The sequence below is a fragment of the Narcine bancroftii genome, chromosome 13, assembly GCF_036971445.1.
Source record: "Narcine bancroftii isolate sNarBan1 chromosome 13, sNarBan1.hap1, whole genome shotgun sequence".
Lineage (NCBI taxonomy): Eukaryota > Metazoa > Chordata > Chondrichthyes > Torpediniformes > Narcinidae > Narcine > Narcine bancroftii.
The window spans coordinates 74,979,891-74,999,253 of record NC_091481.1 but is presented as its reverse complement, the minus strand read 5'-3'; the positions used below and the strand labels follow the sequence as shown (position 1 = coordinate 74,999,253).

Genomic DNA, 19,363 nt, shown 5'->3' with positions numbered 1-19,363 from the left:
TGTTCAATACGGGCCCAAAAAACCAAAACAACATTTGCAGAAGCTCTTCACGAGCCATAGTCAGACAAAGGACAAAGTGAGAGACAGCGGAGGAACATCAGTCCCGCCCCTCACTGTTGATGCTTCTAGACATGCAAGGACCAGGCAGCAGGAAACAGAACAGCAGCGATAAGCCCATCTCAGGGGTCAGGCCTCCAGACGTGCACAAATGTATATGAGATTACCGTGAAGTTCTTGGAGTGTTTTGTTTCAATCACTTGGTCAACAACTGAGTGTTTTATTTCCTGGAAAACACTGGGTATCCTGCTAATTGTTTATAAACTCAAAGGGGAACTGGATGAAGATGAAGCATGACTCTTGCAGGAAAACTGAAGCAAATGCAAAGGGTGTGTGAACTCCACAGATGGTGCAGCTGGGAAGACCTGCATCACGGCTGCAATTCCAAAGCCCAGCTTCAGTCCTGACCTCAGTGCTGCTGTATGGAGTTTGCCCGTTGGCCCCGTGACTTTCCCCTGGCTCCTCCTGTTCCCTCCCAAGATGTGCGAGCCAATTTGCCACTGCAAATGTGTGGGCGGAGGGTGGAACCTCGGGAGTTTTGGTTGGGATGGATTGGTGCCAATGGGTGGGGGAGGGTTGGCACGGACTCTGCGTTGTTCCCTTGCTGTGGGACTAGTTGATGGCTCTTCCAGACACAATGAACTGAACTGAATAACCTCCTGCTTCTCGTCTCTACCTCACTGGGAACCTAAGAACAATGTGGGCCCACGCTGAGATTCCCACCACTGCCTCTCCCCCAACCCCCTCTCTTGCACCCTTACCTCTGCCAAACCCTCACAAACCTTTAACCCCTCCCCCCAAACCTCCCCTCCTGACCTGACTTTCCATCTCCTCATTGTCCCCATCAGATATAATCTCTCTGATCTGAGGTCAATCCACAGGACCATAAGAATGGCACAGAGGATCATTCGAGTTCCCTCCTCGCCCATCCATGTAATCTACAGGGATTGTTGTCTGAAGAGGGCGCACAAAATCATTGAGGACCCCCAACACCCCATCGGGGAAGAGATGCAGGAGGATCAGAGCCAGCACCACCAGGCCGAGGAACAGCTTCTTCCCACGGGCAGCGAGAATGACCAAAGGAACTGGTCGCACTCACCATTCGAGACTCTCATATTCATGAAGTTATATTTATCTATTTGTGTATATGAATGCTTGTCCTGCACGTGTATTGTCTGTCTGTATATGTGCTATATCTAGTTGAGTGTCTGCGTGTTTTCCACCGAGGACCAGAGAATGCTGCCTCGTCGGGTGACAATAAACTTGACTCGAGTTGCCCACGTTGGACTGACCCATGGGCTCGTATCCAAACTCCGCTCAACTCATCGCCTCTTCGTTTCTCTCTACCCCACACCGAGCCTCCCTTCTCCCCCCACCTCCCCCTTTCCTCGAACACCTGCGTGGCCCGGCCACCATGGGGAAAAGAGGCAACCACTGCTCTCCCCAGGACCGGGGCCACTGGGCGGGGGGAGGGGTCTTGGCAAGGAACAGGTGGCAAATAGGCTGCATTCCAAAGCAGCTGCCAATTACTTGGCAAAAGGGGGCTCATCGCCCACAGGCTGACATTCGTTGTTGCCGCCTACACACGCAGATTGCATCCTGATTGGATGGCAGAATCTCCCTGGAAACCGACTGACATCACAGGCAAATTTGCACATTCGATTAACCAGCCAACCATGTGTTGTGCCAGCAGCTCATTTGCATAAATTTAAATATTCCCATAGATTCTAGTTGTGCAATTGAAGATGATATTGGTTTGGATTGGACGATCCGAGTGGGTCTGGGATAATATGGGAAATTGGGCTTAAAAACAACTTTGAATGAGGCAGGGAGGTCACTGCCCCACATAAATTCTGCAGCAAAGCAGAGGAGCCATCTTTAAGCTAATCCAGGCGCGGTGCTTCCTCTCAACGCAGTATTCTCGGTAACTGCTGTAGCCCCCACCCCACCTCCGAAGGGTCGCCGCGTTCAAGTCACCAGGGCATACCCAATGTGGGCCTCGTCCTGATGACCACCTTCAGGTGTGGCTGCACCAAGTTGGGTGTGGATCCAAGCACCGACAGCTGTGTGCTGAGGTTCTACCTGGCCCAAGTGTGGCGAAGGGTGGGCCTGGCCCCCGTTGCCGCACGATGACCCAGTCAGCTGGGCTTTGCTATCTTTCGTGGGAAAGTTTTTTCCCCGCCAGACAAACACCTTTGACCAGAGGCCATCCAGGCAGTGGTGAGCAGGGAACGACACTGAGAGGACATTATGGACCTAGTGGGATGGTTCCCTGAGCAAACCATCTGGCGGAACGTCTCATGACCAGGGCTCACAAACAAGCACCAGGACTTGGCCTGGCTGATGGTGAGAGGAGCCCTCCCAGTCAGATCCTTCCTGTGCACCCGGAATATCACCCACCATGCACCTTGTCCCCGTGATGACTGCAGTTGAGTGGAGGCAGTCGCTCACCTCTTTGCTGAATGCAGATTTGCTAAGAGTGTGGGGAAGGACGTTTGGGTCCTTGTCACAGTTCATCCCCAGCAGCAGCTCGGTAGATCAAGCTGGGGGGGGGAAGACCATCAACTTGAAGCACTTCGATCTGCCCGAAACCTGTTGGTCTTTTAGCGCATGGAGATATCAGTAAGAGAATGCTGCCGACGGGCACATACCAGGCTGCAAAATGCTGCCGAGGGACTCAATGAGGCTTGGTGCAGCCGACATGAGGGGACTCTGGGGAAAGGTCCACAGTCTTTCTGTCACGGGACACTGAGGGACAATGGGGGGGCGGAGTAGTAACAAGGTGCCACAGTGGTGGTATTGGTGTGAATGGAATGTAACAAGGCCCAGTGATGGGGAAGTAAGGGTGGAAACAGCCTCTGAATGATTTTCCTTTTGTAGTGGAGAGATTAGCACATCGCTGTTACAGGGCCAGCGACTGGGATTCATGCCTCGAGCTGTCTGTATGGAGTTTGGATGTTCTCCCTGTATCTGCATAGGTTTTCCTGAGGGCTCCGGTTTCCTCCCACCATTCAAAACATACGGGGGGGGGGGGTGGTTGAAGGTCAGTTGGGTGTAACTGGGCAGCACAGGCTCACGGGCCGGAGGATCTGTTACCGTGCTGCATATTTAATATCAAAATTTAAAATTTAAATTTAACATTTATTGTGAAGAGTCCATTTTTTGTAAAATTTTTAAAAAAAACAGGATACGAAAGGTTCCATCAGCATGTGATTCACAAGGTTTGCACTAGAATCTGTGAGTTCAGACAAAGAGATCACACCCAAAATGTTGGCTGCACAGTTGGCGTAGAGGTTTGCGCAACGCGTTTACACAATCGGGACCGGGGTTCGAATCCCACGCTGTCTGTAAGGAGTTTGTACGTTCTCCCTGTGTTTTCCACTAGGGCTCTGGTTTCCTACCATCATTCGAAACGTACCGGGGGTGTAGGTTAACTGGGTGTAATTGGGCGGCACGGACTCATGGGCCCAAATGGCCTGTTTCTGTGCTGTACGTCTAAATTTTTAAAAAATTAAATTCCAGTACCATTGATGGGAGTTGGTTCCACTGACTCTGTGAAGGAGCCAGAGGGATGAACTTGGGCGTCTAGATCTACAACATTTTCAAGCAAACCATGGAGAAAGGTCTTACCTCCACTTGCATACTCCATCACCAGGTAGAGTGTTTTCTCTGACTCAATCACCTCGAATAACTTCACTGCAGAGGGAAAGGAAACACACTGATGAATGGAATAGACCTTTATATTTTTTTTGACATACAGCATGGTAACAGGCCCTTCTGGTCCACGAGTTCGTGCCGTCCAATTGACCTCCAAACCCTGGTACGTTTTGAAGGGTGGGAGGAAATCAGAGAGCCCGGGCAAAACCCATGCTGACACGTGGAGAACATGCAAGCCCCTTCCAAACATCATCGGATTCGAACCTGGGTCACTGGTGCCGTAACAACGTTGCACGAACCGTGCCGCCCACCCGTCACGGAAGCATTGAGATGGTGGTTACATCAACCATGGGAAAGGTGGCGGTTATTGGGAGAACGAGGGGAGCGGTGATGGCGGTGCAGAGTGGTGGCTACTCCTGTGGGGCACCAAGGGGCAGTCAGGTTTTGGTGGCCAAGAATGGCGCTCTCACAGGACTAATGCTTTGATATGTGCATGTGTTAAAGTGATGGAAACCCAGTTTGAACCTGGTTTAACCAGTGGTTTGTTTTAAACCACATGGTTAAATCCAATGTGGCACCAGGTATGGTGACTTTTTTTTGTCTGCTTCCTGGATAGCGCGTGACACAGTTTGGGGTGGTACGGTTCGCATAGCGGTTAGCGCAACGGTGCTACAGCATCAGCAATCAGGACCTGGGTTTGAATTCCGCGCTGTCTGTAAGGAGTTTTACATTCTCCCCATGTCTGCGTGGGTTTTCCCCAGGGGCATCGGTTTCCTCCCACCCTTCAAAACGTACCGGGTTGTAGGTTAATGGGGTGTAATTGGATGGCACGGACTTAAATTAAAAAAACTAATTTAGATATACAGCACGGTTAACGGGCCAATTCAGTCTATGCTGCCCAGTTTACACCCCATTAACCTACACTCCAATACGTTTTGAAGGATGGGAGGAAACCGGAAACCCCGGGAAAACCCACACAGACACGGGGAGAACATACAAGCTCCTTACAAAGAGGTGCCTAAAATAAAACGAAGCTTCTTTAACATATGACCAAAACTAAATGTAGCCTGATAGCACGATCTGGGGTGATCATCGACAGAGATCTGTGGACAGAGGCAGATTTAAAATTAGTGGACGCAAAAGTTCTGGAGAAATTCAGCAGGTCAGGTAACATACGCAAAGCAGTTGCCGTTTCGGGCCTGAGTCCCTCTTCAGGATGCTTTCAGGTTGCTGCGTGACCTGCTGAGTTTTTATTAGCACTGTACTGGACCCTGGCATCTGTAGGTTTCGCGTTTGCCTGAATTTTTAACCTTTTATAAAAGTGAGCGACAACGGTTGGCCTAGTGGTTAGCGCTATGCTGTTAACGGGATTGGGAACGGGGTTAGAATCGGTGCAGTCTGTAAGGAGTCTACATTCTCCCCATGTCTGTGTGGGTTTCCCCGGAGGCTCCGGATTCCTTCCACCATTCAAAACTTAATGGGGGGTGGAGGTTAAATGGGTGTAATTGGGCAGAATGGGGCTGGAGGGACCTATTACCATCTAAATAATATATACTCCAGACTGGGTCCATGGGAAAACTACAGTATGAACCAGCTGGTGGTTGGGCATAAAACCAGTTCCTGAAAACATTTCAAACTATTTCAACATTTCAAACTGTCTCAATTTTTATTCCGAAATCTTATTTTGATAATATTGATTCTAAGATTTCATCTTATATTTGGAATGGTCAGGGGGCCAGATTGAATGAGCTTCACTTACAGAGGATGGTCGTCTGGCCTTAACGAATTAGAGATTTTACCATTGGGCAGTTAATATTCACAATATGATTTTTTTGGATTTATTACTTGGATAAATTTGCTCGTCCACTCTGGGTGGATTTGGAATTGAAATCTATGCAGAATTATTCCTTAGTTTCTTATTAGGGACCAGCATGACCTTTAGACTATCTGAGATCAGTAAGTAGATTTCCAATCCAATTATTAAATATTCATTACGTATTTAACTTCAATTTCAAAGGATTTTGGACTAAAATATTTTGCCTTGGCTAATATTATATATCTTATTTTTTTTTACACCATCTACTCTTCCTTATTTGAAAGACTAAAGGAATTATCTCTTTTGTAGATTTAATCGCTGATGTCTTTTGAACAACTTTCTACCAAATATAATTTACCATCTAAATATTTTTTAGATATCTACAGATTAGAAATTTCCTGAATACGGTCATGTCTAATTATCTAACATTACAACAACCAGATTTACTTTACACTTTGTTCCAGTTAAACCCCTTTCTGAAGGGTTTAATTGGTCCTATTTATACTCTTATATTAAATTTGAGACCAGTCCGCATGGATAACATTCGACAAACATGGGAATCTGGACTTCAACTAACATTATCTCCTGAAACATGGGGAAGAATTTCTAGTCTAGTTCATACTTCTTCACTTTGTGCACATCATTCTTTAATACAGTGTAAAATAGTTCATAGAGCTGATTCGTCTACAGATAAACTAGCTCACATCTTTCCTAATACTGTGAGAGTATTTAGAAGTGGTTTGGGAGGAATTGTTAGAGCAGCTTGCACGTGCACATTTTAAAACACAGAATATTTGCAGGACTTTTTCAGAAGGCTTTTTGCAGGAGGCAACAAGGTATCGACAGCAGCTTGCCTGGGAGAGCATGTGATCTTTGCAGGTAGAGGAGAACAGTTTTGCTCTCAGAGAGGGAGGGTGTGAAACAGAGAGGAGAGAGACAGAAATCAGTTCCTGAAGGACAAGCTGGCAAACTTAGGAAGGCTGCCTGGTCAAAGGAGAAGACTGGCAATCTGAAAGAAAGAGGATCATCTGGAGAACCCTGAAGGGTGCAAGTTTCGTCAGCAAGACTGATTGAGAAGGAATCAGCTGCAGATGTCCTGGAAAGACAAGCAAGAACCCTCCTGAGTGGTAACCATTTGCCTGTTAAGCACCAAAGGCAGGTGAACTTTGTTAATGCTAACTTCTGTGCACAGTACAAGAATTGCCTGCAACCAGTGAGATTGGACTATGATCTAAAGAACTTTTCCAATCTTAAATATACATTACACACATTAGTATGGGGGGGGGGGGGGGATTAAGTAGGTTAAGTAATAAGTTGAAGTTTAATTCTGTTTTCTTGTTCAAATATAATTAAAAACTACTTTTGTTTAAGTAACCCTGTGTTGTGGTGTATATCTATTGCTTCTGGTTTTTGGGGTCCTCTGGATTCCATAACAATACGAGCTCTACTTGTGATAGATGCAGTGCTGAGGTGGCTTCATATGTTTTGGTCATGCTCCATGTTGGAGACATTTTGGAAAGATATTTTAAAAACTCTATCAACGATTCTGGTTATTCAATTACAACGGAATCCCCTGAACTGCAACTGCTCCTTTTGGAATTACAGATGTAGGTTGTTTACCTACTTCTACAGATTGAGTTATAGTTTTTTCTTCACGATGAGCTAGAAGAGCCATTTTACTTAAATGGAAAGACTCGGATTCTCTGACATTATTTCAGCGGCTTTCTCATGTAATGTCTTTCTTAACTCTAGAAAGAAAAACCAGAAGCCGTACTTTAGATACGGCGACTAAATTTTAAGAAACATGGAAACCGTTTATTGATGACTTTCTTGGGGTAGATCTGGCGTTATTCTATCAATTAACTCTTCCTTTCCAGACAGAATATAATCCTTGTTGTTTTTATTATCTGTAGGTGTGGATGGGAACAATGTTTTAAACTAGTCGACAGATCCTCGGGATAGGCCTCCCAGTTGGATTTTTAGTTTAATATATGGTTTTTTTGTAATTAGTTGGTTTTATATATAATATTATAATTATTTCTTTATCTCGGTGTTAGGAGAATTATTTCTAATATGTCCCATTTTCACTCTTTGGAATTTATATCTGATACAGACTCTGAAGACTTGGACAAACTATTTTAATTGTGTTATTTCTATTCTCCTTATACAGTGTATATTATGAATGAAAATTAAAAGATTGAAAAAAAAATCCAAATCTAAAGGGTTAAATTCAGAGAAGTCATCGAAAGGTTTAACGTAGGCTCCATGGATTCTTTATGAAAGACCCCATTAGGGAACAGATTCATGGGTTTCCAGGATTGACAGGAGAGATGGGGAGGCTTTCACAAAGCCATTCAGAACCTTGATTCCACCACTCATCTACAAACCAGGAGCCAAGTTACTGATGGTCCCACGTCCTGTTGGGACGTGGGAGGAAACCGGAGCACTCTGGGGCGGGAGGTGGGGGGAGAAGAGAAACAACTCGGCCGCAGGGAGAAGCTACAGGCTCCACACAGAGAGTGTCGGAGGTCAGGATGGAACACCATAGTCGCTGGAGTTGTGAGGCAGAGGTTCTAGCCGTTCTCCGCTGTGCCGCCCACATGAAGAGAGAAACCACTCCCTTGGGAGAGGGAGATGCAGAACGAAGGCAATTGGCAAAACTGCCCTGACAATCAAGCGGGGTCTAGGCAGGGGTTATAGAGGAAGGAAACTCAACGTGGGGTTCAGTGGGGAATTCAAGGCTTGTGGGGAGAGGATGGGGGAATGGAACCCCCTCGATAGCCAATGGGGATTCAACAGGCTAAATGATCTCCTTCAGTGGTGTAACCAGCCCAACATTCAGCGGAAACGCTCCCAGATTTTCCATTCCCAGAAACATTCTCTCCGGCACTCTGTCCACATCCCTCCTTGTGCCTGGCCACAAGGGGAGTGGGATTAAATAAGGTACAACCCCTGTTAACCAGAATTCAAGAAACTGGCCAAAATATTGCAGAAAATAAATAGTTTAAAAAAGTATTAAATTGGTGCACCAATTCACGATAGTTTGCCAATCATGCAATATCAAACAACCAGGGAAATTTACTTATCCAGGACTGTACGTGCCAGATACTGGGTATTTTACTCTATAACGGTGCTGACACAACAAGAATTATTTTGAGTTAGGGAGGGGGATGGAGGGGTGTAGCGAGGAGGGGAGGTGCAAAGCATTAGGGTCATGCAATGGGGAGGAGGGGGCATGGGGTAACGGGAGGGGGACATAGGGTAACGAGAGGGTGGCAATGACGAGAAAGGGGTCATGGGGAGGAGGGGGCGGTCACGAGATGGGGAAAACAGGAGCAAACTCCATGAAAAGGTAAAGGAAATACTCTGGCGCACTTGTAATTCGTTAACCTTCCCTCACCCACCCCACGGCAACTCACCAATGTTCGGGTGGTTCAAACACTTCATAATTCGTACTTCCCGGAAAAGCTGGAAAACAGAGAATGGGGGAGGGAGGAAGAAGAGATGGAATGTTCAGTGCAATACACAACTCAAGCAGGTAATGAAGAGTTTTCAGATCAGGTGGTGGGGAGATTCTCAAAGATGGAGGAAAGGGAGCTGTTGGGGAGATACAGCCTTCTTTTCAGCCCCAGCTCCAGCAAGGCCTACCCCCAGGCCAGGGCCCAATCCTCGTCCAGGGCCCATCCCATCTATCGCTATCCCTGCTAGGCCCCTCCCCAGCCAGGGCCCAATCCTTGACCAGGACCCATCTCGTCTATTCCCATCCCTGCCAGGCCCCTCACAGGCCAGGGCCCATCCCTGCCAGGGCCCAATCCTTGACCAGGACCCATCCCATCTATCCCCATCCCTGCCAGGCCCCTCCCAGGCCAGGGCCCATCCCGGCTTTGCTCCACCCCTAACCGGGCCCCCTGAATTGGAACCCAAGATCCAAACCCCTCATCCCCACAGTGGCAGTGGGTTGGATGGTTCAAGCTCCATGGCAGAGACTCAAGCCCACTGTGCACTGTGTTGTTAGAGTTAAGTCTTCTGGATGATGTATTGATGTTCAGGCCCTGTTTAAAAGTGTGGTCACAGCTGTAAAGTAAGGCGCAGCAATTTACTTCTGCAGAGCAACTCCCACGAACGACAAGTTCCTACACATTGCATTGAGATCACGACCAGTGCATTGGTTTCTTTTGTGGCCTTCTCTACATCGGAGAGACAGGATGCAGACATTTCGTTGAGCACCTTCGCTCTGTCCGCATTAGTGACAGGGATCTCCCAGAGGCCATTTCAATTCTGTGCCTCACTCTCATGCTGATGTGTCGGTCCACGGCCTCGTGCCCCGCCAAACCAAGGCCACCCCTAAATCGGACGAACAACATCTAATTTTCCATCTGGGCCCTCTCCAACTGGATCCATTAACAGCGACCTCCCGTTGCTGCCAGACCTCTCCCTGTTCTCCCTCTCTTCCCTCTCCATTCACAGACCCATCCCCCCTCCCCCCCATTTACTGCTGAGCCCTCCCTCATCCACCTATTCAGTTCTGGTCACTTCATCACAGGAAGGATGTGGAAGCTGTGGAGAGGGTGCAGAGGAAATTTACCAGGATGTTGTCTGGATTGGAGAGCATGTCTCACGAGGCCAAGTTAGCAGAGCTGTGACTTTTTAATCTTTGGAGCGTAGAAAGGTATGAGAAGACTTAATAGAGGTCTACAAGATTCTGAGAGGGTGGAGAGCCAGTACTTGTTTCTCAGGGCAGGAGTGGTAAAAACCTGTACAAAGTGAAATTTAGGGGAGAGATCAGGGGTAAATATTTTTATGCAGAGAGTTGTGGGATGCATTGCCAGGAATGTTGGTGGATCAAAAGCCTGATCCATGTTCTATTACCTCCCTTCTCCTCCCCCTGCCTCCCCACCATTTTCTTTGGGCACCTGCCCAATTTTGCTCATACCTTAATGAAAGTCTCTGGCCTGAAACGTTGGTTATCTTACACTTAATGACCCGCTGACTTTCTCCAGCATGTGTTTGCATTGAGTCTGCAGACGTTCGTCTTTTACATCGCTTTTAGTTTGTTTGTAAGTTAAAACCCAACATACGGACACAGTGAGCTCCAGAAACTGTAATTACATGAACCACTCCTTGATCACGATCCAGACGTCCAGCACTCCCCCCGCAATGTAAAAGACGAACGTCTGCAGACTCCGTGATTCAAGTAAAAACACATGCTGGAGAAAGTCAGCGAGTCAATAAGTGTAGGATAAAGGTACATAACCAACGCTTCAGGCCAGAGGCCTTCATTAAGGTATGAGCAAAATTGGGCAGGTGCCTGAAGAAAATGGTGGGGAGGCGGTGGGGTGGGGGGGGTGGGGTGAGAAGGGAGATAATAGAACATGGATCAGGCCTTTGATCCACCAACCTCCCTGGCAATGCATCCCACAACTCTCTGCATAAAAATATTTACCCCTCTCGACTCTTGAACTCAATCCCCAAATAACGAACCCCAGCACACCAGTGGCCTTTTTAACTGTCCTATCAACCTGCACGGCGACCTTGAGAAATGTATGGATTTGGGTCCCCACATCCCTCTGTTCCTCTACACTATGAGATATATGACCATTAACTCAGCCTTCAGGTTTGATCTTCCAAAATGCATCACTTCACACTTATCCGGATTACAGTTGTGTCCGAGATTCCAATACCGAGTGCACCTGTGTGTCCGACTTCTAAAGCAGCAGCAGTGGTCAGGATTGAACTAGAGGCTCACAACATGAAGTAGCAGCTCAACCTACTGGGCCACGACACCTCCCCTAGAGCTTTCACATGTAGGGAACCTCCAGGAGGACAGGGCTCCTTATCGGCAAACATGTCAATGAAATAAATAAAATAATAGTTATTAATAATCTATTTCCCTGGGCGCAGAGCCAAGAGCAGAGCTAGAGTGTCAAGAAGGAAGGGTTGCCACCCACATGTGTGTCTGACTTCGGGCTGTGGAGGAGGCAGGCAGAGTTTGGCTAATTTCAACACACCCTTAATCCCAACCCTCCACACTGATTCACATTCTGATTATGCCTTAGCTCTGGATTCGAGACTCAACTTGACACTTGCCCATAAAAATGGAATGATTGTTCCCTGTGTAGAGTTGAGGTGTCTTTTGGACGAGGTTTTTTGGATGAATGTGAACGGTCTGGAAAGGCAGCGGAGGGCGGAGGTTTTCCCAGTGTCCCGGGACGACCATTTATCTGTTCACCATTACGGTGAACATTATTATGGTCGTTCTCATTTTGCGTGGGATCTTGTGATAGGTAAATCGGCTGCTGTGAGTCCCACGCCCAATGTAGTGACCCATCTCGTTGGGTTTGAGAGGGTTCAAAGGAGGTTCAATAGGATGATTCCGGTAATGAAAGGTTATTATACGAGGAGCATTTGACCACTCTTGGCCTGTATTCGCTGGAATTTAGGATAATGTGGGTGGATCTCATTGAAACATTTTGAATGTTGAAAGGTGTGGACAGAGTAGATGGAGAAAGGTTGTTTCCCACGGTGGGAGAATCTAGGACAAGAGGGCACAACTTCAGGATTGAAGGGCGTCCACTTAGAACAGAGATGGGGAGGAATTTCTTCAGAGGGAGGTAAATCGGTGGAATTTGTTGCCACAAGCAGGTGTGGAGGCTGGGTCATTGGGTGTATTTAAGGTGGAGATTGATAGGTTCTTGATTAGCCAGGGCATCAAAGGTTATGGGGAGAAGGCCGAGCAGTGGGGCACGAGTGGGGAAATGGACCAGCTCATGATTAAATGGTGGGGTAGACTCAATGGGCTGAATGGCATATTTCTGCTCCTATGTTTTATGGTCTATACTAACCTGTCTTTATGCTCCCCTAGTTCCCACTAATTCCCCCCAGATTCTACCCTGCATCTGCACACTTGGGGGCAATTTATTACCACTAACTCATCCAGTGCCCTGTGTGCCTTCATCAGAGAAGTTGGGAGGGCATGTGGCAGTTGTACAAGAAGATGCAGAGGCCCATGTGGAGCACTGTGTTCAGTTTTGGTCACCGTGTCGCAGGAATGACGCTGCTGAGCTGGAGAGGGTGCAGAGAAGATTGACAAGAATGTTGCCAGGACTCTGGGACCTGAGCAACAGAGAGAGGGTGAGCAGGCCAGGGCTTTATTCCTTGGAGTGCAGGAGGAGGAGGAGGGGTGATCTCAGAGGTGGACAGAATAATGAAGGGAATAGATCAGGTGAACACAGAGAGTTGGGGAAATCGGTAACCAGAGGTCATGGGTTTAAGGTGAGTCAAATTAAGTTGAGTTTATTGTCATCTGATTGGACAAGTAGAACCTGATGAAACAGCGTTCTCCGGACCTCAGTGCAAAACACGCAGTCACACAACCAGACATAACAGACAGACAAACAATAGGCCAAGTCTTCATCTAGACAAATAGAGGGGAGAAAATTAACAGGAACCTTTAGAGGGAGATGGGTGTGGAACGGGCTGTCGGAGGAGGAGGTGGTTAAGGCAGGTACTATGACAATAATTAAAAAGCATTTGGACAGAATCACAGACATGATGGGCTTCGTGGGATATGGGTCAAAAGCAGGCAGGTGGGGCATTTTGGTCGGTACGGGTAGGTTAGGCTGAAGGCTTCTCTCTGTGCTGGATGACCCTCAGACTGTGACCCCAAGGTCGGAATCCAAACTGGGGTCTCTGGAGCCGAGAGGCAGTGCCTGAGCCAGAAGGTACCATGGTGGGCCTGAGAATTCTTCCTTTGGAAGGCTCTTCACTACACATCAACAACCCGGTAGTGGAGGGCACCACATTCCTTGGAGTTCGCTTAACTAGTGACCTATTGTGGACACTCGACATCTCCTCACTTGTCAGGAAAGAGCAATAGGGACTGCATTTCCTGAGAAGACTGAAGCGGGCAAAGTGACTGGCCCCATTCTGTCAACCTTCTACAGGGGCTCTAGCGAGAGTGTCCTGGCCGGCTGAATCACAGTGGGGTACAATTGCAGCAGAGGAATGGATGAGAGGTCAATCCACAGGACGTAATAGTACGGGATCTTTCAGCTGCTCCCAACGGGAATATCGGAGCCAGCATCAGCAGGACGAGGAAACAGTTTCTTCCCGCAGGCCGTGAGAATGTTGAACACCCACACGAACCCTCCGAGACTCTCACATTCACAAAACAATATTTATTTATGTGTTTATATGAATATGCATCCTGCAGACGTATTGTCTGTCTGTATGTGCGTTATGTCTGGTTGTGTGTCAGTGTGTTTTGCACTGAGGGCTGGAGAATGCGGTTTCTTTTAAATTAAATTTTATATTCAGACATACAGCACAGTAATCGGTCATTTCAGCTGACGAGTCTGTGCCACCCAATTTACAGCCCATTAACCTACACCCCTGGTACGTTTCTAACGGTGGGAGGAAAACAGAGCCCTCGGGGAAAACCCACGCAGACACGGAGAGAACATACAGACAACGCTGGATTCAAACCCAGGTCCCGATCGCTGGCGCTGTAAAGGCGTTGAGCTTACCACTACACCAACTGTTTCATCGGAGTGTACTGGTGCAATCAGATGACAATAAACTTGAACGATACCATGTTCCGAAGTTGTGAAAGATTCAACCAGATTATATTCAAAAAACAACTAAATTGCTATATTCATTCGGAGTCCTGACCATCTAACAACTCGAGCTTGACTGCCCTTTCATCCTTGACCCTCACCTCCACGCCAGAATGACCCTCGACATCAAACTGGCCCACTGCTGTCGGCCAGGCTGACCTTTGACCCCAGGCCTAGCTTGACCTCTGCCCACAAGCCTGCCCTCCAATCCCTTGTACAACCTATTGCTCATCCTCAATGAAAGCCTCTGTTTCCTTGACAACGACGGGCACTCCCTCAATCTGAATGACACAGGATATCCTCCTTGAGGTTGGTGGCAGGGACCTGTCATCACCTGCCCTTCCCACCCAGAGGTGATTCACCAGGTGACCTGCCAAAGGCTTTGGCAGCAAAGCTCCTCAATAATCAAGGGGGCAGGGGCTGATACCTAGGGAAAGGCAGAAAGATTCCAAATACATTTATGCCCCTTCGTTACTAAATTATAACCGTTCCCATTTTCAAATTCCCTTTCCCGGTTTCCAATCCTATGGGCTTGCAGCACATGCTTCAGCTCTCCGATATCAGTGTTCCTCTGCTGCCTGGATTCTCACCGACCATTGTGCCTTCAGCTTCCTGGCCCTGAACCTTTTTGCCTCATTTAAACCACTCAAAACGGCCCTCTGGGGAAAGCTGGTGTAATCTCTCTTTGTGTGGTGCGGTGTCAAATTTGGCTTTGCAGAGAAACTGGAGAGAAATTGCATTAAACGTGTGGAAACAAAGGGACTTCTTCAGAGGGAGTGAGAGGGTGGGGGGGGGGGGATGCAGAGAGATGGGGTGGGGGAACATAAAATGGGAGAAAGGGAGGCTGTCCTGACACCAGACAGGATGCAAAATGCCATGGAAGCACGCCCTGATCTTCCGCAGAGCGCAGGGTGATCACAGATGGACAGCAGGGCAGAGAGTGAACGGCAGGAAACTCCAGCAGGAAGATTTCCCTTTGTTTGAAGTTCACAATGGGGATGGGAATGGGACCTCACCAAGGGGGGGGGGGCAGAGGGGGAGGGGGAGCGAGGGGGAGAGGGAGCGAGGGGGAGAGGGAGCGAGGGGGAGAGGGAGCGAGGGGGAGAGGGAGCGAGGGGGAGAGGGAGCGAGGGGGAGAGGGAGCGAGGGGGAGAGGGAGCGAGGGGGAGAGGGAGCGAGGGGGAGAGGGAGCGAGGGGGAGAGGGAGCGAGGGGGAGAGGGAGCGAGGGGGAGAGGGAGCGAGGGGGAGAGGGAGCGAGGGGGAGAGGGAGCGAGGGGGAGAGGGAGCGAGGGGGAGAGGGAGCGAGGGGGAGAGGGAGCGAGGGGGAGAGGGAGCGAGGGGGAGAGGGAGCGAGGGGGAGAGGGAGCGAGGGGGAGAGGGAGCGAGGGGGAGAGGGAGCGAGGGGGAGAGGGAGCGAGGGGGAGAGGGAGCGAGGGGGAGAGGGAGCGAGGGGGAGAGGGAGCGAGGGGGAGAGGGAGCGAGGGGGAGAGGGAGCGAGGGGGAGAGGGAGCGAGGGGGAGAGGGAGCGAGGGGGAGAGGGAGCGAGGGGGAGAGGGAGCGAGGGGGAGAGGGAGCGAGGGGGAGAGGGAGCGAGGGGGAGAGGGAGCGAGGGGGAGAGGGAGCGAGGGGGAGAGGGAGCGAGGGGGAGAGGGAGCGAGGGGGAGAGGGAGCGAGGGGGAGAGGGAGCGAGGGGGAGAGGGAGCGAGGGGGAGAGGGAGCGAGGGGGAGAGGGAGCGAGGGGGAGAGGGAGCGAGGGGGAGAGGGAGCGAGGGGGAGAGGGAGCGAGGGGGAGAGGGAGCGAGGGGGAGAGGGAGCGAGGGGGAGAGGGAGCGAGGGGGAGAGGGAGCGAGGGGGAGAGGGAGCGAGGGGGAGAGGGAGCGAGGGGGAGAGGGAGCGAGGGGGAGAGGGAGCGAGGGGGAGAGGGAGCGAGGGGGAGAGGGAGCGAGGGGGAGAGGGAGCGAGGGGGAGAGGGAGCGAGGGGGAGAGGGAGCGAGGGGGAGAGGGAGCGAGGGGGAGAGGGAGCGAGGGGGAGAGGGAGCGAGGGGGAGAGGGAGCGAGGGGGAGAGGGAGCGAGGGGGAGAGGGAGCGAGGGGGAGAGGGAGCGAGGGGGAGAGGGAGCGAGGGGGAGAGGGAGCGAGGGGGAGAGGGAGCGAGGGAGGGAGGGGGGAGAGCGAGGAAATTAATGTCATAACAAGAGTGTGCGCATCAAACACACGTCCTGCCATGCAGGAGGTCGGGATCGCGATAAATATTTGTGTCATCGGAGGTGTTGGGAGTTCCGATGGGCAGAGGGCTGAAGTGAGAGTCCGCATTTGAAGTGTCAGGAGTTCCAGCAGGTGGATGGGTGGCCAGGACCAGGTGGGAAGTCCGTGGTCAAGGCGTCGGGAGCTCCGATGGGTGGGTGGGCGGCCGGGGCGGAGGCGTGGGTGCGCGACCGAGCCGCCGGGAGCCATCATGGGTGAGGGAGACCAGGGTCCAGGCAAGAGTTGGCAGCCAAGGGGTTTGGGAGCCCCAATGGGGAGGTGGCATATATGGAAAATACCAGGTTCTGTGGCCAAAAATAGGGAGTTGAATATTATATGGTTTCAACTTGTACTCGAGTATATATGATATTCCTAGGTGTTGATCCATTCCAATGTGTCCCTTAGGGAATGATGGGAAAAGCCGGTGGTGGGGGGAAGAGGGAGAAATCTGAGACACTGTTTTGTAGGTCTGCCCTTCTGAGACAGACAGGTGGACAAGCCATCCGAGTGGTCGATGGCGTCCCAGCGTCCTTGCACAGGGGTTGGGGGCTGTGTACAATCATCAGAGCTGGGCTTCAATTGGTGCCGGTCACGTGACTTTGCTCTCTTTCAAGACACTTCCATACATGGTGATGAGAGAGAGGCAGAACCCTTGAGCGGCAAGATGGGGTGGGTGGGCGGAGATTGTTGGCCTTTTGTGCCGGACCAAGAAAGGTTAGACAAGGTCATAAAGGAAGTCTTGTTTTCTCTCTCTCTCTCCCCTCCCCCACTTCTTGCAACAACACGGTGAGGCCACAGAGGGTTCCGAGTTCACATTTGCAAACCATCTGTGTTCAGTCACACGTCTGCAGTGTTGGCCCCTCCACTGTTGTCTAATAGCTCTGAAAGTGGCTCCACATTACAAAAAAATCTTCAACAAAACCCTCAGCTCACAGGTCGAAACCCCCTCCCAGCTCAGCAAAGCTGCAGGCAGTGCAGTACTTACTGATGTGTAGTCTCTGTGGTGATGTAGCGAACACCACTGCCAATTTCTACACAATCTTGTGCATCTATTATTCTATTTATGTTCCACCCAATTAGATTTGAGCCTGTAAATCACCCTTGGGGATCTGTAATTCTGAATATAAGCCTGGCCTACAAACACCCCGAGGAAATCTCTCAACTGGATTGCAGCCCTTGTTTGTTATTTTATGCAATATTGCCCCAATTAAAACACAAACCATAAGTCAGTCTGATGTATCTGTCGTCCTAAGTTGGACCAATTCAAAAACCTGAGACTCCACACTGCCCCTCACTCCCCAGGTGTCAACCACACACAAGCATTCAGACCCATCAGTTACATTCAGGCTATTACTGACTCCCATCCACTCAATTCTAGATTGGATTCACACCAGGAATCTGGTATTCTCAATAAATTATCTAAATTCTTCCATAGGATTCTAGTCTAATCTCACTCCGATGTCCAGTATTATAACCCCTAAATACTTTTATATAGAAGGAGAGAGAGGGGGGGGTGGGGAGCGAAAGAGAGAGAGAGAGAGAGAGAGAGAGAGAGAGAGAGAAAGAGGGGAGTGAGAGAGAGAGAGAGAAGGGGGAGTGAGAGAGAGAGAGAGAAGGGGGAGTGAGAGAGAGAGAGAGAGGGGGGAGTGAGAGAGAGAGCGAGAGGGGGGAGTGAGAGAGAGAGCGAGAGGGGGGAGTGAGAGAGAGAGCGAGAGGGGGGAGCGGGCGAGCGAGAGGGGGGAGCGGGCGAGCGAGAGGGGGGAGCGGGCGAGCGAGAGGGGGGAGCGGGCGAGCGAGAGGGGGGAGCGGGCGAGCGAGAGGGGGGAGCGGGCGAGCGAGAGGGGGGAGCGGGCGAGCGAGAGGGGGGAGCGGGCGAGCGAGAGGGGGGAGCGGGCGAGCGAGAGGGGGGAGCGGGCGAGCGAGAGGGGGGAGCGGGCGAGCGAGAGGGGGGAGCGGGCGAGCGAGAGGGGGGAGCGGGCGAGCGAGAGGGGGGAGCGGGCGAGCGAGAGGGGGGAGCGGGCGAGCGAGAGGGGGGAGCGGGCGAGCGAGAGGGGGGAGCGGGCGAGCGAGAGGGGGGAGCGGGCGAGCGAGAGGGGGGAGCGGGCGAGCGAGAGGGGGGAGCGGGCGAGCGAGAGGGGGGAGCGGGCGAGCGAGAGGGGGGAGCGGGCGAGCGAGAGGGGGGAGCGGGCGAGCGAGAGGGGGGAGCGGGCGAGCGAGAGGGGGGAGCGGGCGAGCGAGAGGGGGGAGCGGGCGAGCGAGAGGGGGGAGCGGGCGAGCGAGAGGGGGGAGCGGGCGAGCGAGAGGGGGGAGCGGGCGAGCGAGAGGGGGGAGCGGGCGAGCGAGAGGGGGGAGCGGGCGAGCGAGAGGGGGGAGCGGGCGAGCGAGAGGGGGGAGCGGGCGAGCGAGAGGGGGGAGCGGGCGAGCGAGAGGGGGGAGCGGGCGAGCGAGAGGGGGGAGCGGGCGAGCGAGAGGGGGGAGCGGGCGAGCGAGAGGGGGGAGTGGGCGAGCGAGAGGGGGGAGCGGGCGAGGGAGGGGGAGGGAGAGCGGGAAGGAAGGATATAAACACATATCTCTATTGAACTACATATAGTTATATACCTCTCCATATACAGTAAAACCCCTATATCCGGAATTCAAGCAACTGGGGGTAAAAAAATTCAAATAATTAGTTTAAAAAATGTGGTCATTTAAAGTTGGTGCACCTTGCTGTTAGTTCACCAATCCACACAACATACAATCTCAATCAACCATAAAATGCACTTATCCAGCGACTACCAATCCCCATAGGTGCTGGATACCAGGAGCTTTACTGTACATCTCTATATCAACCTATCTATCCATCTATATAGATCATTACAGCTCATCAACAGGCCCTTCTGCCCATCTAGTCTATACTGAAATATTATTCTCTCTAGTCCCATTTATCCTATCTATCTGTATCTATAAATCTCAACTAGATTCCAGTCACGCCCAG

General features: G+C 50.8%; 1 protein-coding gene across 1 annotated transcript in view; it reads right to left on the bottom strand.

Moving 5' to 3' along the window:
- Positions 1 to 19,363, bottom strand: part of LOC138748286 (MAP/microtubule affinity-regulating kinase 3-like) — a 99,154-nt gene that overhangs the window by 35,699 nt on the left and 44,092 nt on the right. Inside the window, 2 exon segments of the mRNA XM_069908193.1 lie at positions 3,688 to 3,753; positions 8,950 to 8,998. Coding sequence (XP_069764294.1) covers positions 3,688 to 3,753; positions 8,950 to 8,998 — 115 coding nt within the window.